General features: G+C 47.8%; 1 protein-coding gene across 2 annotated transcripts in view; it reads left to right on the top strand.

Moving 5' to 3' along the window:
* The window catches only part of LOC147893481 (phosphatidate cytidylyltransferase family protein), a 61,807-nt gene extending 34,585 nt beyond the window's left edge, over window positions 1–27,222 (top strand). Inside the window, exons 11-15 of one of the 2 annotated variants that reach the window (XM_087385517.1) lie at window positions 18,684–18,798; window positions 18,974–19,025; window positions 25,961–26,061; window positions 26,148–26,370; window positions 26,527–26,656. In XM_087385517.1, the coding sequence (XP_087241643.1) occupies window positions 18,684–18,798; window positions 18,974–19,025; window positions 25,961–26,061; window positions 26,148–26,258 (379 nt within the window). In that variant the 3' untranslated portion in view covers window positions 26,259–26,370; window positions 26,527–26,656. Of the gene's footprint in view, window positions 1–18,683; window positions 18,799–18,973; window positions 19,026–25,960; window positions 26,062–26,111; window positions 26,371–26,526 lie in introns of both variants that reach the window. The other variant, XM_087385516.1, reaches the window with a different exon arrangement.
* The last annotated feature ends 348 nt before the right edge of the window (window positions 27,223–27,570 follow it).

The raw sequence follows: 27,570 nt of genomic DNA, 5'->3' as shown, positions 1-27,570 counted from the left end.
TGAAGGCGGATCATATGTGGTCGGATCCAGCACCCATCCCTTCTAGGGCATAGAGTTCGCCTCCACATGAGAGGAGAAGTGGACACTGGAGATGTTTGATGACATGATAGAGGAGCAGCTAGAGGGAAGACCCTCAGCCGGATGGGCAGGTTGGGTAGCAGAGGCAATCCGGAGGAATAGCATTGAGCTTCAGTCCCAGGCACTCAGGAGGAGACTTGCCTTGCAAGAGAGGGAGAGAGCCCTGCGAAGGGATCTGGCCACCATAGAGCGTTTCAAAGAGCAGGAGCTTGGCTTCCAGTGGCTCTGAGATATATGAGTACGCGAGGCTGATCTTGCAGGATATGGAGGTGCGGAGGGCAGAGTTCTCTTATCACTCTTCTCGTGCCAATGGGTGCAACAGGGGAATAGGATGATTCAACAGTTTTTCTAGGTCATCGGGCCACACTCAGCAGGGACGCAGCTGCGATGGTTGAGAGATGCACAAGGTCAGATGCATACGGACCCCAGGATATTTTGGAGATGACCATGAACTTCTACTGGCAGTTGTTTCAGTCAGAGGAGGAGACCCCCGCATGCCTAAAGATGTTATTAACACCTCTTTCTCTCTCTCTCTCTCTTATAATAATGAAGATTTCTTTCTTTCTTTCTCCTAGTCACGGATGTTAGAAAAATGAAACCCCACCAGAGTATATCCCGCAGCGGAAGAATGATAGACTAGCCCAGGAACTACACATCGAAGTGTTTCACTATGGAATCAAGCTTCATAACCATGTGTGTGCTTCACAACCATTTATGTGTGTGCAGACTAGCAAATAGACTGTGTTTAAAGACAATATAGAAGCAACTCTTATATATTTGTGTCTGTCCACAAATTGGATACCAAAAGGTTCTCCTACTATATGCCTGACACCTCTAGATCTCTGATAGACTAGCCCAGGAACTACACATCAAAGTGTTTCACTATGGAATCAAGCTTCACAACCATTCATGTGTGTGCAGACTAGCAAATAGACTGTGCTCAAAGACAATATACAAGCAACTCTTATATATTTGCATCTGTCCACAAATTGGATACCAAAAGGTTCTCAAACCGCTACCCTCCCTCCCGCTCGACGCCCCCTCGTGGCCGCTGCTCTCCCTCTCGCTGCTGCTCTCCCTCCCGATACCCTCCCTCCCGCTCGCCGCCCCCTCCCTACCGCTACCCTCCCTCCCGCTGATGCTGTCCCCCCTCGCCGCTCTCCCTCGACGCCCCCTCGACGCCCCCTTGATGCTCTCCCTCGACGCCCCCTCGCCGCCCCCTCCCTCAATGCCCCCTCGCTCGACGCCCCCTCGCCGCCCCCTTCCTTGCCGCTCCCCTCCCTCGTCGCCCCCTCCCTCGCCGCCCCCTCCCTCGCCGCCCCCTCCCTCGCCGCTCCCCTCCCTCGTCGCTCCTCCCTCTCGCCGCTCTCCCTCGCCGCTCCCCTCGCTCGTCGCTCCCCCCTCCCTCGCCGCTCCCCTCGCTCCTCCCCTCGTCGTCTCTCCTCCCCTCGCCGCTCAGCCCCCTCCCCTCACCGCCGCTCAACTCCCCCCCCCCTCACTGCCGCTCAGCCCCCTCCCCCTCACCGCTGCTCAGCCCCCTTCCTTGTCGCTCAGCCTCCCCCTCCCTCGCCGCTCAGCCCCCTCCCCCTCCCTCGTCGCTCAGCCCCCCCTCCTCCCACCCCCTCGTCGCTCAACCCCCTCCCCCTCGTCGCTCAGCCCCCCCCTCCCTCGTCGCTCGCCCCCTCCCTCGTCGCTCAGCCCCCCCCTCTCCTATAGCTCTACTCTACCCCCCTCCCGTAGCTCTACTCTGCCCCCCCCCCCCCCCCTCCCGTAGCTCCACTCTACTCCCCCCCCTCCTGTAGCCTCTGCACCACCCCCCCCTCCCGTAGCCTCTGCCCCACACCCTCCCGCAGCCTTCCCGTGGTGTGAGGGCCCTTGTCTGCTGCAAGCCTTGGCTTGCCACTGGCCTTGCGCAGGCCTGCGCACCCCTGCAGCAATGCTGAACAAGATCTGCCTCCCCTGGAAATCGTGCACTTGAACAAGTCCTACAATGGCCCACAAACCCAAACAGTCTCTGAAGCCAATTGTGGGAGAGATCACAAAGCGCATCTCCAGGAGTGGATTAGCAATTGACAGCCAACCAGCCCTGAAAACATCGGGTGCAATGGACACTAATGCAGTTCTTTCTCCCGTAGCCATCATCTCTACTCCAATCACTGCCCCCCCCACCACTGTACCACTCAGCCTGCCCCCCACAGGAGAGGGTCACAGTCCCTCACCCCCCACACAGCTTCCTTCTGTCTCCACCACTCTTATGTCCCCCCTTCCCCTCACCTAGCAGCCTTTCTCCACTCCTCTGCCATATACAGCTAGCCTATCGCCCACGCCCCCACAGCCATACGCCATGTCCCAGTTCGCACCCCCCGGGTCCCACCTGAGACGATAGATTACTTCTTTGTGGAGCTACATCGACTACGGGATCACACCGTAGCACAAGACCAGCTTATTTAGAGCATGCGCCAGGAGATCACTCACCTCCGTCAGGAGGTTATCTCTCTCACTGCTACAGTCACAGCGGCCCCGCACACTACACCAAAGGTAGAGGAGCGGATCGCTACTATCCAGACTGCTATTGCGGAGACTACCAGATGGGTGGACGTTGCGAGACGGGCACCCAAAGCAGCAGTCTCAGCCACCATCGCCGAGCAGGAACGCCGAGCAGGAACAGAGGGCCAGTAAGGCTCTCAACATCCGAGTACGAGGTATCCCCCGCGCAGATTCACTCACCCCCTTAGCAGACGCGACTACTTTTGTGACCTCTACCCTCGGCCTCGTCGAGCATGGGATCGAGCATGCATGGCGCACAGGACGGGATCCCACGTGCCCACAGCCACTCATCATTCGATTCAGGGATACTCAGGCTCGACTGGCAGCACTCAGGCAGCGTGCTACACTACGGGACCACCCTACTATCTTCATGGATGAGGATCTCACACCTATGCAGGTGGAAGAGCGGCGCACCCTGCTTCAGCAGCGAGATGTAGCCCGCGTCAGGAGGGGAAGTGGGCTGTCGTCCGAGATGGCCGCCTGTTAGTTGGCCCCCGCCGCCGAGCCCCACCAGGTACTCCAGACATGGTAGCAGACTCCCCCCCCAAATAGGGAGACATGGTCTATATGAGACTCAGACTCAGCACACAGTACCCTTGGCATGCACCGTATGGAACTGTAATGGTACCCTTTGGTCTGACCCTGGGAACTTCTCAAAGTCATACACTGGACGCGACATCGCTTTCTATACAGAGACACATGAGAGCCCCGAGTGCCCTCTCCCCTTGGTCAGTGGCTATACCTGGGAGTCAGTATTCCGTGAGGAGACCAGATATATTGGGGGGGTCCGAGGGTCAGGCGGAGTTGCAGTACTCCTTCGCTCAGCGCTCACGAGCTTGACATCCGTGGTTAGACGGGATGCCCATGCCCGTTACCTATGGCTCCGATTCTGACGCCCCTCCACACGCGACCTCTTTATTGCAGTCTGCTATTTTCCTCCTGAGACGTCACATTTCGCACGGATGCTTCGCGAGGATACGGGGGTATCCCCCTATCTAGATCTCTACTCAGACATTGTGGAGTTCTCTAGACGCGGAGAGGTCCTCCTAGTTGGGGATTTCAACGCAAGGACAGGTGCACGTCAGACATCACTCCTGGATTTCCACTCAGATCCGGTCCTATTACCTGAGATGGACACAGAGGACTCGCGCTTCCCTCGCTCCTCGGCTGACAGTCGCGCTCCCGTTACTGGGTATGGGAAGGCTCTTTTGGACCTTGGACATATACATGATCTGGTCATCTACAATGGACTAGATCGGTGGCCTGCCTCCTCTGGTTTCACATGTTTCCCGCATGGCGGAGGAGCCAGTGTCGTCGACTATATTCTGGGATCTCCTGCTTTAGCCCCACAGATCACTGACTTCCGCACTGCACCCTTACCCCCAGGAGCCGATCACACTTACCTTTTCTTTCATATACTTGCGTCCCGAGCCCCTCCCAGTCACACCCCGCACTATACTACCTATCATGATATACACTTCGATCATAACCTCTCACCCGATTACTCAGCCCACCTAGCCTCCCTCCTCAGACACATAGGCACCATACCCTCTCTAGATCACCGAGCCACCCTTATCACCCACTCCCTTCACAATGCAGCCCGCCACATCTTTCCTTCCACTGCCCGGTCCACCCGCCCTCCACCCGCTGGCTCTACCCCTTGCAACAGATGGTATGATGACGAGTGCAAAGCATTACGCCGCACACTCCGAGTGAAACGCTAGGGCCAACCCACGTCTCACCAGGGATTATCGTCGACTAGTCCGTCGCAAGAAGCTAGCCTTCCTGCGCCAGAATGAGGATACGCTACTGAACCTTCTGTTTAGTAGCAACTCCAAGGATTTCTGGAGGAAATTCCTAGAACGCCGATCCCCCTCCCCCCTCACGGACACTTCCCTCTGGCACACCTACGCATGCACACTCTATGATATCCCTGATCAGCCCCCTCCCGACCTCTCAGCCACCCCCCGCCCCAATTCTTGTATCCTCTTCACAACCCAGGGAGTCACCCACGCAGCACATAAGCTTCATAACGGTCGAGCTAAGGATCATGAGGGCCTATGCACAGAGTTTGTTGCCTATGGCATCAAAACTCTAGCCCCCATCCTGGCAACGCTGTTCAATGAAGCTGTCTATCACGGGTTCCCCAGAGCCTGGACCCTGAACACTATCACACCCATCCACAAAGCAGGAGATCCCATGGATCCAGGGAATTACAGGACCATCATGGTTGGACACGTTATGTCCAAGATCTATGCATCAGTGTTAGATGGCGAGGTCAGTGCTCGCGCAGAGATACAGGGGCTCAGGGCATCCGGACAGGCCGGCTTCAGGATGGATCGCTCGACTTACGATCACATTTTTACACTTAGAGGGATCATTGAGGAGGCCAGACACAGGAGACAGAGAGTATATTGTTGCTTTGTGGATTTCCGCAAGGCATTCGACACCGTTCCCCGCGCCCGACTCATCAGACGTCTGCAGGAGTTAGGCTACGACTCGGCGATTATCTAGGCAGTAGTAGCTCTCTATGAGCGGGTGACGGAGCAGGTCAGGATTGGCACCAGCTGGACCCCAGAGATCACGAGCACTATCGGAGTCAAACAAGGATGTCCCTTGTCACCGACTCTATTTGGCCTCTACATCGACGAGCTCGAGACCACCATCAGGACATTCGGAGGTGCAGGCTGCTCTCTTGCGGAGACTGCCATCCAGATTCTCCTATACGCAGACGATGTAGTACTACTATCCTCTTCTGCTACTGGTCTTCAGCGACACTTGGATGGACTTCAGGCCTTCTGTGATACACATGACTTGAAGGTCAACCTTGGGAAAACCAAGGTGATGATCTTCAACACTTCCAGACCTGCTATGCACCGAGAGCAGTTCCTCTTTGCCGGCGACCCTGTTGAGATAGTTGACTCCTACACATACTTGGGTGTTGTCTTCTCAGGCCCGATCTTTACGATGCGCCCGGCCATGCAGGCCAGGATCAGCCGAGGATACGCCGCTCTTGCCAGACTGGAGTGACAGTGCTACCACTCCCACTTCCAGGACCCGCGGACCAAGTCTCTCCTTTTTTATTCTTTGGTCTGCCCAGCAGGCATGTATGGTAGCCCTTGGTGGGGAGTCGACCTTTCAGACACAGAGTGGGCTCGAGTTGAGCGCCTGCAGATACTGATGTTTGCTCGGATGATCCGTAGCAAACCATCGGTACCACACCAGATCATTCTAGCAGAGTTCGGCGCCTCACCCTTACAGCTTGATGCGGCTTTTCAGGCTATCACCTCCCTCCACAGAGTCAGGGATTTTGGCTCCTCCGCTGATGGTCGCCTCCGCCTACCTTGGTTAGCCCTATCCTCCTCTATGGCCTTATCCGTTGATGGGGACCAACGATGCTGGTATAGTCGTCTTTCCAGTTGGTTCACCCGACTGGGCCTCGACTTAGACCGGTTGCCTCCTTTTCAGTACAGCCTCGACGCTCCACCATCTCCTCTCTCCCCCACTGACCAGGAGATCAACCGGCTCATTCGGGCGGATCTGACACATGACGGACATGGTTTCTTCACTCCGAGCTTCCTGTGAAGCTCGACTTCTACCGCCGACACTGCCTCCAGATCTCACAGGAGGGTTTCATCACACCTCCGGGTTACACACAACTTCATCTACTACATGCGCTCCGGATCTCCCTCGGTCAGTTCAGAGTCTCGTCACACCGATTACGGATCGAGAGTGGACGCGCAGAGGGTATCCCACGAGAGGACCGCCTTGCCCACTTTGCGACTTACAGGAGATCGAGTCGGAGGAGCATTTTGCTTTCAGCTGTCCTATCTATTATGCCATTCGAGGCCGATACCACTGCCTCTTCTGCAACGGATTCGGCTCCCTCCCACACATGCTACAATTCCCGGATCAGCGGTGCCTAGCCGCTTTCTTACATGAGATGACCCGCCACCGAGATACTTCTCTCTGAGCACGGCGACACGAGCAGCACACAGCGTGAGGACACCCAGCGGCCTATCACTGACTTCTTTCAGTCACAGGATACCTCTTCTCAGTCTAGCCGACGATGCGGACGTGAGCGAGAGCCAGAGCCACGACAGCTGCGTCAGCGGACAGACTCACACATCCAGGTCCATGACATCTCGTCTCTGCTCTCGGCCTGCCCCACTGGAGTTACCGTTGCCCTCATCCACAGGGCCACCCGCCGCCCCCGACGACTAAGCTCGACTAGGCTGCGTGACGTCAGAGGCCAATCATCTATCGCAGGGTTTTTTCCGACTTCCCATCTGACGGCCCCTCTATGATTGGTCTCTGACGATCACCACCCCTGCACATGTATACTGTATCTCCCCCCTCTGCCCCATTTTTTTGTGCCCCTCCCTTCTTCTTCTTTGTATCATCCGGAGGTAGACACATATTTTTTTGTATCAGGACTAGACACATAGCCCTTCATAACCTCTTTTTTGTAGAAACGGTTGGTTGGCCCGTTTTGAGACCACCACCGTTATGCTCATTGTATCAGTTATCTTTAGTCTCATAGACCTTCACGATCTCCCGAAGACTTTAATAAACTTTCTTTCTTTCTTTCTTTCTCCTACTATATGCTTGACACCTAGATCTCTGAGCATGTGTGCTCCATTGAGCATATGTAGGCTCTCTGTCCAAAGGATCTCTTCTACATTGCTGTCCGGAAAGCCTGCCTAGGTGGGCTGCCACTCTAGCTCAGTCTGCAGCTCCTTTAGGGTCACCTTCACCTCCTGAGTATAGGCCCAAGGCTAAACCTTCTGCTGCTTCTGCCTGCTGTCGATTGGCTGGTCCATGTGATGTGTTATGAGGACCAAATGGCTTCCTTTTATAGGGCTCAAGGCCCAGCGAAATTGGCCCACTTTTGTCCCAAAACCAACCCAAACATGCTTCAAACCGACTCAGCCCTTGCAGCCTTTAAATACCCCTTTGGGGGCCCGCATGCTCCAGTGAGCATATGTAGACTCTCTGTCCAAAGGATCTCTTCCACATTGCTGTCCGGAAAGCCTGCCTAGGTGGGCTGCCACTCTAGCTCAGTCTGCAGCTCCTTTAGGGTCACCTTCACCCCCTGAGTATAGGCCCAAGGCTGAACCTTCTGCTGCTCCTGCCTGCTGTCAATTGGTTGGTCCATGTGATGTGTTATGAGGATCAAATGGCCTCCTTTTATAGGGCTCAAGGCCCAGCGAAATCGACCCACTTTTGTTCCAAAACCGACCCAAACATGTTCCAAACCAACTCAGCCCTTGCAGCCTTTAAATACCCCTTTGGGGGCTCATTTGCAGGGCTTTTGATGGCCTTGCCTGGCCACGTGGTTGGCTGCCACTGGCCCAGGCAGGCCTGCCCATAATCCTGCCTCATCTTCATGCCCCTAGGGTCCTTCAAAGCTTCCTGACCTGTGCATTTCTGTCTTGTCCATGTGTGCACAGCATCTGGATGTTCTTTTGCCAAATGTGCCCTCCATGGTGGGTCTCCCTTGCCAGGTACCCATCCTTTCTCTTTGTTTCCCACATGACAGCTCATGTGCTGCCCATCTGGCAGCCCCATGCCTATAACCACTCTACGGTCCACTCCCCCGATGCACTCTCATATGGGGGCTCACAATTGGTGACTAGTTCTATTCCAAGATCCAGTCCGTCGATGAAGATTCTCAGTGACACCCGTGTTGTAGCCCTTTGGAATACTTTGGCATCGTCATAGTCTTCTCTTGGCTTTTCAATCCGTGGTTTCTGCTCTGCTAGGTCTGGTTCTGCTTTCACACACGAGTCTTAGTACACAGTCCATCCTTGGTAGCACTTGTTGGCACCACCACCTTCAGTAACACCCGCCTCAGTACTTGGTACTAACATTTTCCAACTGTCCCCCTCATGATAGGTGAACAGCCTGAAGTCCTCCAGGCACCAAGACCCCTTTCACAGAGGAGGAGATGTGGGAGGCTCTCAAGGCCCTTCCTTCTCAGAAGTGCCCGAGGGAGGATGGATTGACTCCAACTTTCTTTCGTTTCTTCTGGGAGCCTATTCGCACTCTGCTCTGACGGGCTTGCCAAGAGATTTTTGATACATGTTCTCTCCTACCATCCCTGAGTCGTGGTTGGATCTGCTTACTTCTGAAAGGGGGGGACAAGGTGGACATTCGGTAGTGGAGGCTGATTACCCTATTGGACACCGCATACAAGATCTTAGCCAAGGTCTTGAGTTTGCGATTGAGGCCCCACCTTCCAGACATCATTCATGACACACAGACTAGTTTTATTCATGAACGCAGCATCCTGGACAACATTTTAACCTTCTGGGTGGCAGTGGATTGGGCAAGAGAGGAGGCTCAGCCTCTCGCTATCTTCTTTTGGACTTCGAGAAGGTGTATGATAGGGTGGAGTGGTCCTTCCTAGAGGGTACAATGCGGAGATTGGGCTTTTCAGAGAGATGGATCAGAGGGGTCTCATCCCTCTATGCAGGGAGCTCCAGTTAGGTGACTATTGGCAGCCACACAGGAGAGGCTTTTCTTTTGTCCTGCTTAGTTCGACACGGATGTCCTCTTCCCCCCTTCCTTTTCCTCTTTGTGGCGGAGGCCATGGGCTATTTTCTACGCTCTCAAGCCGTTGGCACGTCACACTACCTGGGGCAGCAGCATCTTCTTCAACTGTGAAAGCTATGTCTTCTCTTAAATCGACTGGTTTTTCGTTGATTTCTCCTTCATTTCTAGACCAAGTCGTCCCAAAATTCTTCAGAGGGTAGCTCTAGGTGTAGAGTAAGCTTGGCTCAGAGGAATTGCAAGGTTGTGGACTGAGGCCCCACCTTCCAGACATCATTCATGACACACAGACTAGTTTTATTCATGAACGCAGCATCGTGGACAACATTTTAACCTTCTGGGTGGCAGTGGATTGGGCAAGAGAGGAGGCTCAGCCTCTCGCTATCTTCTTTTGGACTTCGAGAAGGTGTATGATAGGGTGGAGTGGTCCTTCCTAGAGGGTACAATGCGGAGATTGGGCTTTTCAGAGAGATGGATCAGAGGGGTCTCAGCCCTCTATGCAGGGAGCTCCAGTTAGGTGACTATTGGCAGCCACACAGGAGAGGCTTTTCTTTTGTCCTGCTTAGTTCGACACGGATGTCCTCTTCCCCCCTTCCTTTTCCTCTTTGTGGCGGAGGCCATGGGCTATTTTCTACGCTCTCAAGCCGTTGGCACGTCACACTACCTGGGGCAGCAGCATCTTCTTCAACTGTGAAAGCTATGTCTTCTCTTAAATCGACTGGTTTTTTGTTGATTTCTCCTTCATTTCTAGACCAAGTCGTCCCAAAATTCTTCAGAGGGTAGCTCTAGGTGTAGAGTAAGCTTGGCTCAGAGGAATTGCAAGGTTGTGGACTGAGGTGAGCAGCATTGTAGAAGTGGCGCGGAATACACAAAGAGGCAGTGCGTAGACATGGCGACGTCTTTCATCAATCCCACCGGTCAGGAAGGTCGCCTAAAAGTAAGGAAGGTTTGGCTGAAGGGGCTCCTCAAGACATTGCGTGGATGGAGAGAACACGGCTTCCCAAGCTCAAGGTAGACAAAGGAGAGATAGGAGGCATTTGAGAAGAAGATAGGATCTAGTTGGAATCTTCTAGAAATCTCAGATTCTAACCAAGCTCTGATACCAAGTGTTAATCCATATAGAAACAATGAGACACAAAGGTAAATGTTTATTCCAAGAGTGGTTACATATATAGGCAACTGCCTTCATGTAGGTAGATCCCAGATCCACAATCATCTCTCTGATTATCTCAATCAATCACCTCCTATGATCACTCACTCATCACACCAATCTGACACACCTACCTAGAACCTTCTAGCACACCTATACTCACACACTTCTTGCATAGGAATCCAATCCCATAGGCACACACACACACACACACATCAATTTGCACCTTCAAATACTTGCCACGTGTCCTTCCGAGAGCTAATATGCAATCTCAAGTAATAAGGTTTCTTGTACCTTGTTATTACACTTGTTTAGGAAGGAGACTACTGATATGAAATTGGAGGATCATACCATGGACAGTTTTACAAAAGCTTTATGTAGATATTTCTGCTCTGAGCTAGGACTGGTACAGTTTTAATTAAGCATTGAGGGCAGTGTTAGTAATCAATTCTTTATTGTGTGTAATCTAGTGTATCCTTTGGAATTTTTGAAAGGATTCAATATGCAAAACTTACTGTGTTATCGGAGCAGTCAGCATATGACTACAGGCATTTTGTGAGAAGTGTAATATACTTGACCCATACTCATCCTGATCTTTCACCTGCAGTTGGATTAGTCAGCTTATGTAGGATCGAAGAAACTCTTAGTTGAAAGCAGTCAGTAGAAATCAGGAGCACATCAAAGATACTCTTTGGTTGGGGTTGGAATATACCAAACATAATGAATTTTTGTTGTGAGGCTATCATGCTGCAAATTGGGCTGATGACCTAGATCAACTTGATGTTCTAAGAATACCTACTATTGCATGGAATCTGAATAGAGGGCGTTCATAGAGCAGTGGATTTGAATATTTTATCTTATTGACAATAGTTGCTGGAAGATTTGGGAAGGTTTCAAGGAGGATCTGTAATCTGTTACAACTAGAGGTTCTCCAAGAATCCCCTCTGACAAAAGGCATTGGAAAATAAAACATCATTTTGCTTACGAACATATGGAAGAGGAGACAATGGATATGAAATTGGAGGATCTTACCATGGACATTTTTAGAAACGCTACATGCAGAGACGAGTTTCGATATTTCTGCTCTGAGCTAGGACTGGTACAGCTTTTAATCAGGGGAGTGTTAGAAATCATGCTTTATTGTCTGTAATATAGTGTATCCTACGTTAGTGTGTGCATAAGGACGGATTTTGATGAGGGGCTAATTATTAGGGCTATATATAACTTCACAAAGAGATGCTGTCAAGGCTAGCTTATATAATACTTTTCATCTCTCACATTTTACTTTGTCTTGTGCTTATTTTAAACACCTATCACTAACAGCATTAGTTGATACAATTGAGATATATGTAAGTAGTTGGTGTTCTCTTTGTATATCAAGTAATGTAGTGCTGGTATGCTGAGTAATCTGTCAAGACTCCACTATCTGTGCCGCGAGAGAGAGAGAGAGAGAGAGAGAGAAAAGAAAGAAAGAAAGAAAGTTTATTAAAGTCTTCGGAAGACCGATGGGTCTATGACACTGTGAGAAACCTGGTACAAACAAGCTGTGGGGGTGGAGCTACTCAACGAGCTTCCACACCAATATAGAATGCAAAATGCAAAAATGCAAAATGATAGTACTAAGTACAACATAGTCATGCCAGTGGTTGACTACAAATCGACATCATCATCATCATCATCATCATCATTGCCATTAGGAGATTAGGGTGGATGAGGCAATGGAGGCATGAAATCGGCGATAGAGTGTTGTCGGTTGCTCACGGGTGCGGCTCTGTGACGTCTCCTAGTCATAGCTCTGCGTCTAACAAGGGACACAGTAACCCCTATCGGTCGGGCTCTAAATCTGAACAGAGAGGGGATGTCTCCAAGCGTAATCTGCACGTCAACCCTCTATATGAGCTGTCAGGTCACTGGCTCTGGATCGCGATCATGTCGAAGCCTCGTCTCGTGGGTGTCCGTGTGATCTGGCAGGAAGAACTCTGTGATAGAGCTCTAAGAAGGGTCTGCTAAGGAAGAACTCTTCTCATGTCTCCGTGATCGAAGTATCCTTCCACGGTGCCTGACTGCATAGCCCCTCATGATCCTTCGCTCGGCCATCATGAAGTTTCATTACGGCATCTTCACTCTCCCCTTAGTGAAGAGGGTGCAAGAAGTGGGGTGTGGTATATGTGAGAGGTCAGGGACTGGCTTTTTTGGGATGTTATATAATGTGCATGCATAGTTATGCCAGACCTGGGTGTCAATGAGAGGTGAGGGGGACCGTCTCTCTAGAAATCTCTGCCAAAAGTCCTTAGAGTTGTTACTAAACAAAATGTTCAGCAGTTCCTCCTCGTTCCGACGAATGAAATCGAGTTTCTTTCTACGTACCAGTGACGATACTCGCGTAGCGTCTCTGGTTCGCTCGGAAGATTGTTTTTGGCTGCGAATCGAAGTTGACGACATAGAGCCTTACACTCATCATTGTACCATGTATTACAAGGTACGATCTGGGTGGTGGTGGGCAGGTGGAGCAAGTGGTGTGAGGGAAAGCGTGAAGCGCAGCCTCGTGTAGTGAGCGGGTGATCAGGGTAGCGCGATTCTCTAATGAGGCTATGAAGTCAATATAAGCGAGAAGTATGTACAGACGGTTCGAGTAAATAGGTGAGTGATCACGGTTAAAGCATATGTCATGATAGGTGGAGTAAGAAATCAGTGGGGTGGAAGGTGCTGTGCAACGGGGAGTGGAAATACTAATTCTGAATAAGTAGGTATGATCAGCTTCTGGGGGGAGAGGTGCTACAATAAAATCAATGATGCGAGATGTGAAGGCAGGGGATCCCATGACGTAATCAACAACGCTCATGTGGGAAGCATGTGAGACCACCTGAGGTGGGCCATCTGTCAAGACCATTATAAATAATGAGACCATGTATCCTGCCGAGATCCAAAAGGGCCTGCCCATAAGATGTGACTGGACCTCGTCTGTCAGCCGAAACCCGTAGCATACCTGCACCCTCAAGGTCAATGTCTGGCAATAGAATGGAATCACCCCTGAAATCGAGGAGTGGTGCCTGGCGGGTGCCTGTCCTCGCATTGAAGTCCCCAGCTAGGAGGACTTGTCTGCGGCTTGAGAAGTCAACAATGGATTGATAGAGGGTTGCAAATGGAGATGTCTCAGCCTCATCTCGGATCTCTCTAGCAAAGTGGGAGGTCTCGGGAGGGAAGTAGCATACTGCAACAGACAGATCCCGGCTGTCCTTGTGTCGACGGATCCGGATCCAAAGAAACTTGGAATGTGCATCTCTTTGCTCTACTGAAATGGTTCCCAAAAGGGTGGATCTGTAAAGAACTGCTACTCCTCCTGACCCTTGTACTCCCCCTGTGTCCCTAGTCTCATCTCTGTAGGCAGACTCCCATGTGTGCTCGTGTCTCTGTGTAGAAGACTATGTCGCGACCTGTATGGGATTCCGAGAAGTTCCCTGGTTCTGACCATAAGGTACCATCCATCAGAGTTCTAAATGGTACAGGATAGGGTCTTGGAGATCTGAGTCATAGACCTCGCCTCTCTATGTGGGAGGGAGGGCTATCCCTATGTCGGATCCGGATCCAAAGAAACCTGGAATGTGCATCTCTTTGCTCTGCTGAAATGGTTCCCAAAAGGGTGGATCTATAAAGAAGTACTACTCCTCCTGACCCTCGTACTCCCCCTGTGTCCCTAGTCTCATCTCTGTAGGCAGACTCCCATGTGTACCCGCTGACTACTAGTAGTGGGCGCTCTGGACTCTAATGTGTCTCTGTGTAGAAGACTATGTTGCGACCTGTATAGTATTCTGAGAAGTTCCCTGGTTCTGACCATAAGGTACCATTACAGTTCCAAATGGTATAGGATAGGGTCTCGGAGATCTGAGTCTCCTAGACCCCGCCTCCCAATGTGGGAGGGGGGGTTGATGCCCGATGGGGGCCTGTAAGAAGTCGTCCATCTTGCACTACTGCCCACTTCCCATCCTTACGGTCCTAATCTCGCTGCTGCAACAAGGAGCGCCCCTCCTCAACCTGTAGGGGGTGAGGTCCTTGTCCATGGAGATCGCTGGCTGATCTCGCAGAAGTGACTTACACCGTAAAGCCAAAAGTCGTGCCTGAGCGTCGTGGAACTGTATAATTAGGGGCTGCTCTCAGTTGGGGTCTCTCCCCACCCGTCACGCCCTCTCGATCCTGTGTTCAGCTACACCCAATGTAGTAGCCACGAAGGCAGTCGCATCTTTCATCGGTGTAGCCTCGGTGCGTGGGATCCCACGTACTCTGATGTTGAGAGCTTTACTGGCTCTCTACTGTTGTTGCTCCACGAGAGTAGCCAAAACGGTTGCCCTTGCAGGTTCCCGTTTGGCCACATCGACTCATCTGGAAGTCTCTTCATGGAAGTCTCTTCAATTATAGATTGCATGATCGCAATCTATGCCTCAACAACTGGAGTGCTCCCTGGGACTGTGTGTATGGCGGTGACCTCCTGCCAAAGCTGCGAGATATCCTATCTGAGTCCCTGAATGAGATCAGCCTATTCCTGAATGGCCCGAGCCTGCTCTCGTATGACATGGCCCTGCTCCTGGGTGAAGTGGATCTGCTCCTGTGAAAAGCGTGTCAGCTCCATCTCGTGCTCACGGATATTGTGTATCTCTATAAGCAAGGTCTCGCATTTGTGTCTCATTGCACCTACCACGAAGAGGGACACACGTTACTGGTCTGAGTAGTCTATAATCTGGGGAATGTCTATAAAAGCCTGGGTTGAAAGGCAGTCTTGATCCCGAATCTATAATAACAAGGGCATCTCATCAGCACATGTTCCTCAATTTCCACCTCCTGCATAGGGTACAGAATCTAAGGTCTCTACAGTGTCATGTGACTGCAAAGTCTTGGCCTGCTTGGATCTAAAACCTATGAGATGACATCCCGAGCTGACCATAGTCACCAACTCCCATGTGAGAGGTGCACTTGCAAGTACCTTAGCATTTGGAGGAAATCGTCCTATGATAGTTGGAGAAAATGCTCTCAATAGAGCGCCATTTTGGTAGCGTGTGGTTGTGGCAAGGACATTGGACAATCATGTCCTCTGAGTGTACACTTGACGAGACGTCATCTCTGATCACTCAATGAAACTCCTGCTCTGTAAGGCGTAAGGATGGCATCCAAGGAGGACTGATACGGAGTGAGGTTATCAATGGACAAGTCTTGGAAGTTGCCATGTTTCCACATGGTATCAGAGCAATTGTGTGGAGTAAACAAGTCAAGCCATAACAATCTAGTAGATGACAACACACCATCAGACAGACACAAAAGTGGGAGCGCACGAAGGACTACATGTAGCACAACAGGACCATGCAAAGGCCCCGCTCTCACAACAAGAAGCACAATTCAAGAAGGGGGTCAATGGAGATGGTTACGGTATCATCATGATATTGGAGGAGGCCCCCTAGGGCGTGACACATGGCAAAAACATGTCACCACAGCACAAGTCAACAGACAGCTCGAGGAAAGATTTTGAAGCATGGAAAATAGGCAAGCTACATGTGGAAGCCACAGGAAGAATCCCAAGGGACAATAGTTCCATATGCAAAAGGGTAAAAATGTGGAGGAAGCCATAAAATGGCTAAAGATAAACTAGGCCCATTCCTTGATCCATATTGAAATTGAAAGCAGTCTGCTGGAAATGAAATCCAAGGCTAACTCCTGGGATAGCAAGATAGATAGGAGGAGGTTGTAGATGGCGATAGGTTGACTAGGAGTTAGCAAGAGCAAGCAAGCTGGTCAATGCTTATAAAGGAGGACATAGGCTGGTAAAATTGGCAAAATAGCAAGTTAGCTGAAGTAGGTAAGGTGCAACACATAGAGGCGGCCATCAGTTTTAGAAGGTGTACATGCAAGGGTCTCATGTGTAGCAAAGTAACTGTGGAATGCAGCAAAAGTTGGGCGTACAAGCCATTTAGGTTGCTTAACTTTAGGGGCAGACCCTATGGCTTAATGTTCACACAATGAACAACAAAAAGTACCTTATGGCTTAATGTTCACCAGAGTGCCACAAAGTACCTTCAGGACTAACATTAGCTGTTTGCTTGGTTCTAGAAGATGCAACTCGTCAATGCATCAACTCAATGAGAGTCTTAGGTCATGTATGGTCTGTTACATGCATGCAAAAAATACTAATGGATGGTCTGTTACATGCATGCGACTACATGCAATCATGCATCCGTACTTGCATAATATAACTCCTGTATGCAAATGTGCATGCGGCCATTAAGTACCAATACAACTCGCATGCTCCTTAGTTCAGTTTGCATGAGAGACCAGCAGCCCAAGCCCTAGAGGTCTTTTCAAATGCACTTCCAGCATGTACACACGATAACATGTCTACTTGCTCTCTGGTCAGGCTAGCAGCTCTATATGAAGTGCCTTTTGGGTGGTGGACATGAGAGAGGACAAGTGGGTCAGGTTTGAGAGGTTGCAGGTGATGATGCTCTTCGAGGGAAACAATGCACCCAACAGGCCAGAATTTGAAGCGCGACCTGCCTAGGACGAATAAGCAAGTATGAAGACATTGAGATAGGTAGTCATAGACAACCTTGGAGGGGGGGTGGAGGGGGGGGGGGCATGGAGCTCGCAGAAGACGGCTTGTGGGTTGCGTGTGGGATCCCATCCTCACCTCCTAGCCACCCACATGAGTGCCCATTCCCTTAAAATGGATCCAGGGATATGGGCCTGCTTCACCGCTAGCCAGTTATAGATTCCTCCACATTGTGACTCTTTTGTGTATGGGACTGGTGTCCCTTGGGCTTGTTCATAAGGATTTCCTATTTTCCATTTGTGGAACTGAGTTAAATGCCTTGCAAAGGTGAATGAAGCAGCAATGAACCTTCTGCTTCTGATGTCTAGCCTCCTCAATGAGAGCTGTGAGAGTGAAGATGTGGTCTAGGGTGGAGTGGTCACATTCAAACTCTGCATGAACCATTGCATGCATGCTTGCCCACTCGGCCTGCTCACTGATTTGTATCTCTCAAGTGCTGATCTGTACAATGATTATAGTATTGACAGTAAAGCTCTCAAGTGCTTTATACAATGATTTGTATCTCTCAAGTGCTGATCTGTACAATGATTATAGTATTGACAGTAAAGCTCTTGCAAAAAGCTTCATTAAAAAGCTTGGCCAAGATTGGTGAGAGTATCTCCCAACTATGAGTCAGAGTTTTGGTTGAAGGCCTAGCGATCCTTGGTGTTGTCATTTTGAATCTTTATTGCTCTCTTGAGAGGGGTGGGGGATGTATGATTGGGGCTTGTTTGGGATATCGTATAAGGCATCAATGGTGAATCTTTATTGCTCTCTTGAGTTGGAGGTAGTGAAAAGGGGTGGGGTATGTATGGCTGGGGCTTGTTTGGGATAACGTATAAGGCATCAATGTAGTGCCTCCAAAGAGCAAGGTACTGGATGGGGCACTCTGGGGGGTTTCTTTTCTACTGTGTACTCATTTGCATGCTACAATGTGCATGCTAGGTACAAAGTTCTAAACGGGGAAGCATGGCTAGATGTGAAATTTTAAATATGGAAGGGGTGGGCATCTTGCAGACAGACAAGCTTATGCTGAGTGGAGTTTGGTGAAAAAACTGTGGCGCAAAGATCACACAAAGCAGAGGCTAGCTCTCTTCATTCATCAGGTCATTGCTTTTAAAAGGCACTGGAGTAATGCTGGCTCCATTGCCTTAAAGAAGAGGAAAGATTCATGTGTAGGAGGCTAGTTGTTTGGTCTTCATGCATGCAATTATGAAGGTACACACATTAGTAGCAATAATTTTGTCTATCAAATTTTAATTGGGAGCATCCTGTCTCTGCTTGGGTCCTTTCCATTATAATTTAAAGAAGCTCCATTGAGATTTCTTATTATAGCTATAAAGTGTAGGTCCACATTCTTGTTGGATGTCATACAGATATTTATGTGACATACTGATGGTTGACAATGACATGGGATTCTGTGGAATGTAGCCATGCCATGAAGTTCATGTGTTGAATTGTTATGAACAATTTTTTGCTACTAAAATTTGACCTCATTCTGCTCCAGTCTGTGATTCAAGTTCAGATATGAAATTGAGCTTCTTTAATCTAAATATGTTTTCCTGTTTCTTATTGTGATCTGAATATTGGTATCAATTTCCTTGAGCCACCAATTGTGAGTTTCTCTTCTGGTTTGTCAGATATGTTACGTGCTCATTTTTGCTCAGTAGATTCAATATTTGTCCATTTTTAGTTATGTGCGCTTATGATACCTTTTAGTTGCGAAAATGACCTTTTTCACATAGTGTGCCTTCTAAAGAGTCGTACTATGGATGTCTGCAGTCATTTTTCACTGCTCTTAGGCTGCGCTTTGCCACTATGGCTTACAGATTTTCAAAATGATCGATCATTAGCTCCTTTTGCTGGAGTTTTGAGCCTTGGCATAGGGGATACAATGGTGAGCATCTCAATGTCTTCTTGTCCAGTTTCTAATTTACTCCATTTCGGATTTCCTTCCTGCTTTTTCACATGTTTTACAAATTTCTGTGTCACTGAATGAGGCCTTGAGGTAATGATTGAGGTCTTAAGAACTGTGGAACCTTTTACTTATGCACATTGAATAATGATGGCAGGCATCTGTGATAGGGCACAATTATGGATCTTTTCGGTTAAGCAGCAGCAGCAGTAAGTGTTGCCAAATTGGAATGAATCTTCCACCTTAAGACGCATGTATTTGCCTCTGTGAATTGGCATATTATGGGTCTTTCTGTTTCAGCAGCAGTAGTAGTAAGCAGTCACCTCTCAAAGTTAAAATATTATCTTCCTCTAATCACACCTACTCACATGCACTCACAAGAAAAACATCTTTGTGGTGGTGTGGATTATGGGAAATAATGATGCATAACATTTTCCTGTGTATGATCACTTACCTTATTTCAGTGTTGCAGGCATATGCACACACACAAACATGCATGTGTCCATGTACACACACTTTTTTTGGGGGGTTAAAAAACCATTTCATTAGGAAGAATGTATATTCATAGCTGTCCCAAAGTGGAACACCTACTACTCATAAACTAGAAACACTGATAGAACACTTCCAATTGGGCCAAATGAAGGTCTCCAAGAGTGTGCATCTTGGAGAGATCAATGCAAGGATGAACGAAAGAAATGGAAAACATCAACAAAACAATGCCCATATAGTGACTAGTCGAATGTTATGGGCATGATATAATGACCAGAGAGACCAAAACTGACACCAGGAAAACAAATTATACAAGTCTAGTCAAGAGGCATATCGACCAAACAACCAGAACGTCTGCCAAAAGTAATCCCAGGAAAATGGGCATGAATATTTGTCCTCATCTTGGAAAGAAAGTCTCGAGCAGTAGGATAGGTCTAGAAGAGATGTAAGTTGTAACTCAGTCTCCCTCGGATGTGAACAAGTGGGGCAGACCAACTGTTACGGGCATGATATAATGACCAGAGAGACCAAAAGTGACACCAGGAAAAGAAATTATACAAGTCTAGTCAAGAGGCATATCGACCAAACAACCAGAACGTCTGCCAAAAGTAATCCCAGGAAAATGGGCATGAATATTTGTCCTCATCTTGGAAAGAAAGTCTCGAGCAGTAGGATAGGTCTAGAAGAGATGTAAGTTGTAACTCAGTCTCCCTCGGATGTGAACAAGTGGGGCAGACCAATGAAGCGATACGTCGGGAAGCCAATAAAGATCCCACCGGTAGGGCCCCTACCAAACAGCGCCACAAGAAAACTCATTGTTTGAGAGAAAGCTTACTGCTCCATATGCATCCAAGACAAGCCTTCCACCAAGTAAGGGGCTTGTGAAGATGCCAAGAAAGGTTCCTATGTTACTGGATCTAGGGCTGTGGAAGAAAAAGATGATAAGTTTTCTTAGCAGAGAGATCTGCAAAGGAGAAAGGGGTGTAGCCCGGAGAGGCCCAATCAAACTGCCAATCCAACAAAGGAAAAGTGGTAAACAGGCAAGGGATAGGTTGAAAAGGCTGCAACATAGTAATAAGAGTGGAAAGCATAATAACCCATGGTTGACGTTGCTCCAAGGAGAAGCCAATGTATGAATGTGAATGTTGAGAATGTTCAAAACCCCATGCATCCTGGGCGAACACACCAGATTATATTTAAGAAGGCGGAGTGCCTTATGATCATGCTTGGTGGGCCAAAGGCACTCCATAACCTTTGTGATAAATTTTTGAATGTCAAGAGATGACCACGGAATAAGCGGCAAATAAAACTATATATATGCCAAGAGAATGTAGGTAATTTCTAATAATCCAGCTTTATGAAAAAGCTTTTGTAACACCCAAAGTCTCTCTTGGGGTAGGGAAATATGCCAGCCAATAGGATAACCCAAATGAGGCACCACTTGATTAGGCGAAAGCAGGAGGCCTAGCCACAAAAAAGGCGATGCCAGTCACACTTATGTAGAGGCAAAAGTTTTGATTTAGCAAAATTGACTTTTAGTCTAGTGCAAGTCCAGACAAACCAAGTGCTTGCATAGCTGTCTGACATCAACCTACGAGTTCGGCAGAAAGAAATAGGATTCATCTGCATAAGCCTGAGTCACAAATGGCATGCCACCAGGGAAATCAATATCATGCAAGCATCGTTGTGAAACTAAAGCATCTATATGCATCAACAAAGGATTAGTGGCAATTGCAAAAAGCAGGGCACTGAGAGGACAGCCTTGGCGGACAGAGTGGCCTAATGACCAAGAAGAAGAGAGGGCAATGGCCAAGAAGAAGAGAGAGTATCATATAAAAGGCAACAAGTCGAGTCATCTCCATGATGCTAGTAAACAACATTTTGCATCTTAGGACCAAAACCCAACCACATCATGAAGTCTGCGATAATATCCCATCTTATAGTGTCAAATGCCTTTTTGATATCCACCTGCATGATCAAGACATCATGATGGATGTGTTTGTCATATTCAATGCCAATCTAATAAACATTCACAACATTATCCATAATCTATCTTCGTGGCACAAAACCATATTGAGCAGGGTGCAAGCCCATCTATAAGAAATGCGATATGCGTAAGCCAAGCAGTTTAGAAATCAACTTATACACCACAAGCATCAGCGTAATGTGCCGCCAATCTGACAATTGAGGGCATAAAGGCCTTTGGGGATCAAACGAAGCAGGCCCTTTTTCCATGGTGCGAAGGCATAGTGCGAGATAACCACGCATGATTAATCATATGCAATAGAACAGGGCTAAGCTGATCCCAAAATTCTGCAAAAACTCCACCATGAGGCCATCCCAACCTAGGGATTTAGAGTGCCCCAACTTAGACAAGGCTGCTTTTGATCCTTGATCAATAAAAGGCAGTTCCAGATTATGCGCTTTGTCACCAAGATGTAAATACTCCAAAGAAAAAGATTTAAATGACCAATTATTTGATCATGATTAAATGTTCTCAATATATTTAATTGTGTTCAAAGAGAAATATTTATTGGTCAAATAATTGACTTCGATCAAAGAACTAACTTTGGTTAGGAAGACTTGGTTTAATTAACCAAGATGTGCCAACTTTGGTTGGAGAGACTCGGCATTAATTAAAGTGCTTTGATGAATAATCAAGCCTTTAATTATTTATCGAGAGGGGTTAATCTCGGTTAACCCAAGAATCTGTTTGTATGTTTTGTGCGCATGTGTAAACCCCAAGTCTAATGCACGACCCTGTTGAGCTATCCTCTCTGTCACCGAGTCAGAGTTTATTTTATTTATTTGCATGCAAAGACTAACGATTAATGGGTGCCTAGTCAAATGCATTTAGAAAATGTTTCAAGTACCAAAGATGGGTTTAAAATACCCCAAGATCGAAGATCCTAGTGAAGAAACGAAAAATAGTCCATGTGACCCTGAAAAAGTGGCCATTTGAGGCTTGTATTCTACAAATAGGCTAGAATAGTGACATGTGGCATGTTGCCAAGAAAGGGAGCTAGTCTCCTTGTAAATTCTAGTCTATTCACGTTTTTACATAGTTTCTGAGATTTCACTGAGAAATAAAATAAGTCCGAAAGGGGGATCTTGGATCTAATGTTGTGTCTAAGAGAGAGAGTTTTGTTACATCGTGAGTTTTGTTGCATTTGGTATCACAGCCATGGATCATTGTTTTCCTTGACAGTGACGATCCAAGATGCTCAGGGTCGGTGATAGAGAGGATAGCTCGACAGGGTCGTGCATTAGACTTGGGGTTTCCAAGCAGCATGACTGCGAGCTAATGTCTTGAGCAACGATTGTTTGGCGTTTCAGACGGAGATCAAACAGGGTACTGTTTTTTTTGGATTGCGTGGGTGGTCCCTTCATATATCTGCGCAATGACGAATAAGCGTCTGATGGAGAATTCACGCATGCTCTCGTGGTTTGCCAGCGTTGGGCTCACGTTTTGCGCCAACGTTGTACTGAGTGTCTAGTAGTGTGGAGGTTTTGTGAAGGAAATTCTGCGCTGATGACCCCAAAGAGACATTCCCACGCGGGCACTGATGGTTGGCAAGTGCGGGGTGTCGGTTGGTGAACGGTGATGGAAAGAGACTCTGTGACCATGAATGGTGAAACCTCTCCAGCAAATTGACAAAGGAACTTCCACGCGAATTCCTTGCCAGGTCTCGTGTGCCCGCAACGCGCCGTGTGCGCACTCTGCTGTAAGGAGTCTTCATGAAGGCCTGTCAGAGTATGAACAGTTGACGGAAGACAAGCAACTTCTTTTCGTGATGACCAGTGACTCCTTTCCGTGAAATGAATACCATCACGTAGGCGCTAGACAAGGAAGGCATGGCACACGCGAAAACCATGAAGGAACGTGGGAATTTTCGTGAAGGTTCAAGGGGAGGTGCCCTGCTCAGGCGCTGATGCGTGACGTGGCACAGCCAGCTCAGCAGATGACGTGGTAGTGCATGCTTGTGTGACACGTGGCAGTCCATGTATGTAGGACACGTGCCAGGTGCTGATGTGGCAGGGCTGACAAGAAGCTGACATGGCACTGACACGTGGCAGGAAGGTGAGCTGTGCTGATGTGGCAGTCAGCCGGACTGCTGAGATGGCAAATCAGTGGTTAGACTAACCGTGGTTAGCTGGACTCTGGTTAGAGGTTCAATTAGTGGGCCAACCAAACCAAACTAGTTGGTGTAAGCTTGGTCTACCCAACTGTATTCAGGTACTCTCAGTTACAGACTAACTGGCCTGCTCAACTAACCAGACCAGAGAAAATCAGTTTGGTTAGTGTAACCAGCCGGTTACTCATCTAGTTACTGTTTCAACCAAAAAAAAAAAGAGGGGGAAAAGTTCTATACTGTCAGGAAATCAGCAGAAACACAGCAGAAAAAGAATATGCATGCCTTTGAGCAGTGAAAAAGGGGAAAACAGATGCATTTTGAATGTCATTTGCAGTAGCCAGAAAAGGGGCACACAGATTTGAGTTCATGCCTGGAGTTGATAGCCTATATTGGCACAAGTTGTGGGTGCAATACACCTCTTGTTGAGGTATTTTCTCCTTGAAAACAAAGGCTGAGTGCATCAGTTCATACACCGTGTATGAGAGAGTTTGCAAATCTCGAGTAAATTACAGAGAATGGTTTCTCAAAGACATGCTCAGCCAACTCATGATGGAGATGTTAACACTGATAGAGACAGACAAGCAGTTTGGGCAAATCTTGTGCAGAATTTTGATGCCATATATCTCTTTTGTTGAGGTAGTATACTGTTTGTTGAGGTAGTATACTCTCTTTTGAGAGTGTTCAAGCTTCTCTACTGGAGCTCGGCCAAGCTCTCCCTAGCGAGTCGTGGCAAACCAGGACCTTCTTGCCACGGCCTGGTATATTGCCTCCTGCTGGTGCTTTCACAGAGGATGCATTGGGCAGCTCCGACGGTTGGTTCGAAACTTCCTTTGGGCAGGTTCGGACGGCAGGCGAAATACTAGAGCCCGGGTCATTAGATCTACTAGATCTAATGCACATTGTGCATATAACACACAGCAACACAACTTGGGTGTGGTAGAACTAAGTCGAGACCAATGGTTCAATTGGTTCAATGGTGGTAATAGGCATATTGACATAGGAGTAGGGCTAGTGTATGATTGAGTGTAGACATTTCTTGTGAAGTTCAGGGAATATATTGCATAGGACTAACTAGCTTGATTTGTAACTTAAGCATTTCGCAATGGAATTCGACAAACTTGGTGTCTAAATCAATCTAAACATTTTGAGCTTGAATTTCACATCAAAAAACACAATTGTCATCTTGAGTGAGATCATTAAACTATTGCAAATGCTATAATGCCCAGTCCTCTGCATGGTGCGCGCAGTTAATCGACATGGCGGTCGTATTTGGACCATTAAATCTACAGTAGATCTAATGGGTGTGGTCAGTGTATAAGAGGGCAGTCCTCTACTAGGCGCATGTGGACCTGCCACAATAAATGGGCTGCAGCAACACTCCACATGGTGGCCACCCAGCCATGGCCATTGGATCTATTCTCATCCTATGGCTGCAAAGATGTGCAATGTGAGCCCTTAGATGGAGTCTTGGGATCTAATGGTAAGCATTAGGCGCTTCACGCGCATCCTTGGATGGGCCTGTAATCTAAAGGTGAAATTTTGGCACGGCACTCGAGCCTGCAGATTGCATCTGCATCGACCACTTGAAGTGGCGGCCGCTCGGATCATTAAATGTGATTGGATGGAGAAGTTGAGCCCTTAGATGGTGATGTTGATCCAAGGGTGAGGATTAAGTGCCTCACGTGTGCCCTTGGATGGGGAGGAGATCTAGCCCACCTTTAGATGGAGGTAATGATTATGCACCATTACGTCAAACATTAATGCATCTACACTGCCTGTTAGAATCCCTCTGGCCAATCAGATCCTGCTGCAGCTGACCAGAGGCAGGCTGACCCTGCCCTAGATCTGCCCTGATCAGTTGTCTGAACAGCCGATAGTATATACCTGAAGGCCATCCCTCCAGGCTGGCCCGACCTGCTTCCTTTGGCACAACTCCTGCTGCAGACTGCTGACTGGCATTGCCTTCTGCCAACCTGTTTCAGGGCCTATATAAAGCCCATAGCAGGCTTTGTTTGCTACCCCATCTGTGAGCCATTCTGCGCATTTTCTAGGGCACAGCAGCAGCTTAGTTCTGCCTTCTAGGTGCTTCCCATATGGCAGCCAATCTTGCTGCACACAACAACAGCAGCCACTGCGTGGCTTCCTCATTCTCAGCCCACGTGGCCTCCCATGATCCCATATGCCTGTTGCAGGTCATTCTCCCCAATTCTTCCTCATATCGGGGATCACTTGGGGAGGTTCTTTGCAAATGCATATTTTATATAGATTTTTCATACGTACTTTTCATGTAGCAGCAATTTCCTAACACCCTTCTGCAAATGGATATGTTCTTTTTTATATAGCAGCAATTTCTCAGATTTTCCACTGTCATATAGGTGTTCAGATCCTCAATAATCTCTCTATATAATCTGCAAATGGATACATGCTTTAGGTTTTTTTTTCATGAATATTGTTCATGTATTGCCTGCCTTCTGATGAAAATGTCATTCTTTCATTTGGCAATGTAATGTCCCTGGCAGAGAAGACCATTGAAGGTACTATAGCAGGGATTGTCTCTATGCTTCTGGTGTGTGTAGCAGTTCAGCTGTTATTCATGACACCAAGTCTTAGTTCTGCCGAGGTAATTAGTATGAATCCATATCTGTCTTAAAATACTTATCTTTTGGTCAGTGTTGGAGCTCACGGGCGAGTGGGCTTTTTGTTCAGTGGATATCTCTGATAACAGCAGTTGTATGTACTGGATTGATGGAGGCTTATACAACACAGTTGGACAATGCTTTTCTTCCTCTGATTTTTTTCGCTCTCCTTATCATTTGATCACATCCATGCTGGTAGCTCCTTTCATTGAATTTATTGACATTCAGACCTCAAGATTTTTTTTGAGCAGCATGATCCTCCAAGTGAGGCCCAAAAAAGATATGTACAATATGTAAGTGAATGAATGTCTTTCCTGATATGCATCTGTAAATTGAAACTTATTGTGGCCAACCTTATTTGTTGTATCACTGGTGCTTTTAATATTTTACTTGCAAGTTATATCATCAATTGGTATATTGACCATGATTTTCCTTTTTTCCTTGTATAGAGTCAGGATATTTGGCACTTACTGTCTAGCCTGCATCATCTGTGAAGCAAAGAAAGAAATGAAAGAGGCACGTATTCTCACGTGCTGCACTAAAAATACATTTGTCATGCGGACACTTTCCAGGACAGACATGCTGTCATCAATTCGTCATCAATTCCAGAGTGAGTGTGCATCATGACATGAGCTGAGTTTTGGAATAAACATTATTGTCAAACATCACAGTTCAAACGAGAGAGAGAGAGAGAGAGAGAGAGAGAGAGAGAGAGAGAGAGCTTTGAAGCAATCCTTCAGTTGTTAAAGATCACCTGTAAAAGGGCTTTGAAGCAGTCCTTCAGTTGTTGAGAGCTTATCAAAGCAAGTAGCAATATTTTGAGGGAGTTGAAAGCAAGCAATTCTTTTTAAGACATGATTCTTTATGAGAGACTGTCTGGACCCCGTATAAACAGTGCGGAGGATAGGAAATCCCTGGCAAGAACTGGGGCTTAACGAGTCCTTTACTCGGTAAGAAAATACACAACACGATCCCACATAAACAGGGGTTTATGGATGGTTATGCCTTCTTGTATGACCTCCACATCCCTACCCCCATTTTTAAACGTAATTTGGAAATATTGGTTCTTGGATGTACCGTAGGTTTGGAATATACCTACAAGAAACTGATTACATATCTGCATGTTGTTATGAATTGTCTTCATAATGCTGAGGCTTTATCTTTCACCCGATAAAATAAATCCAAGTTTTTTTTTGGGCAGAAAAAGTTTTTGTTATATTAGGTTATCATCATCATCATAAGTATTTACATGTATTTTGTTAAAGAACAACCAGCCCCCATGGGGAGAGTTTCATCAAAACATTTCTGAGTAAAACATAAATAGTAGTAGCAAAATCAAAAGAGAGGGACATAGGAGTCCTCAGTGTCATCTATATTGTCATCATTGACGTAATCAGAGTAATTGAAACTCTCTGAATCTCCAGAGCTATCAGTGTTATCTGCCTGGGCTTCACAAGGTGAGTCAGGTTCCTTTTTGACCTTTGTGGAGGGTA

Source organism: Dipteris shenzhenensis, chromosome 15 (genome assembly GCF_047967505.1).
Source record: "Dipteris shenzhenensis isolate YYH24624 ecotype China chromosome 15, Dip_SZ_1.0, whole genome shotgun sequence".
NCBI lineage: Eukaryota > Viridiplantae > Streptophyta > Polypodiopsida > Gleicheniales > Dipteridaceae > Dipteris > Dipteris shenzhenensis.
Note: the sequence above shows the minus strand (reverse complement) of the source record. Positions and strands in the feature narration are given on the sequence as shown.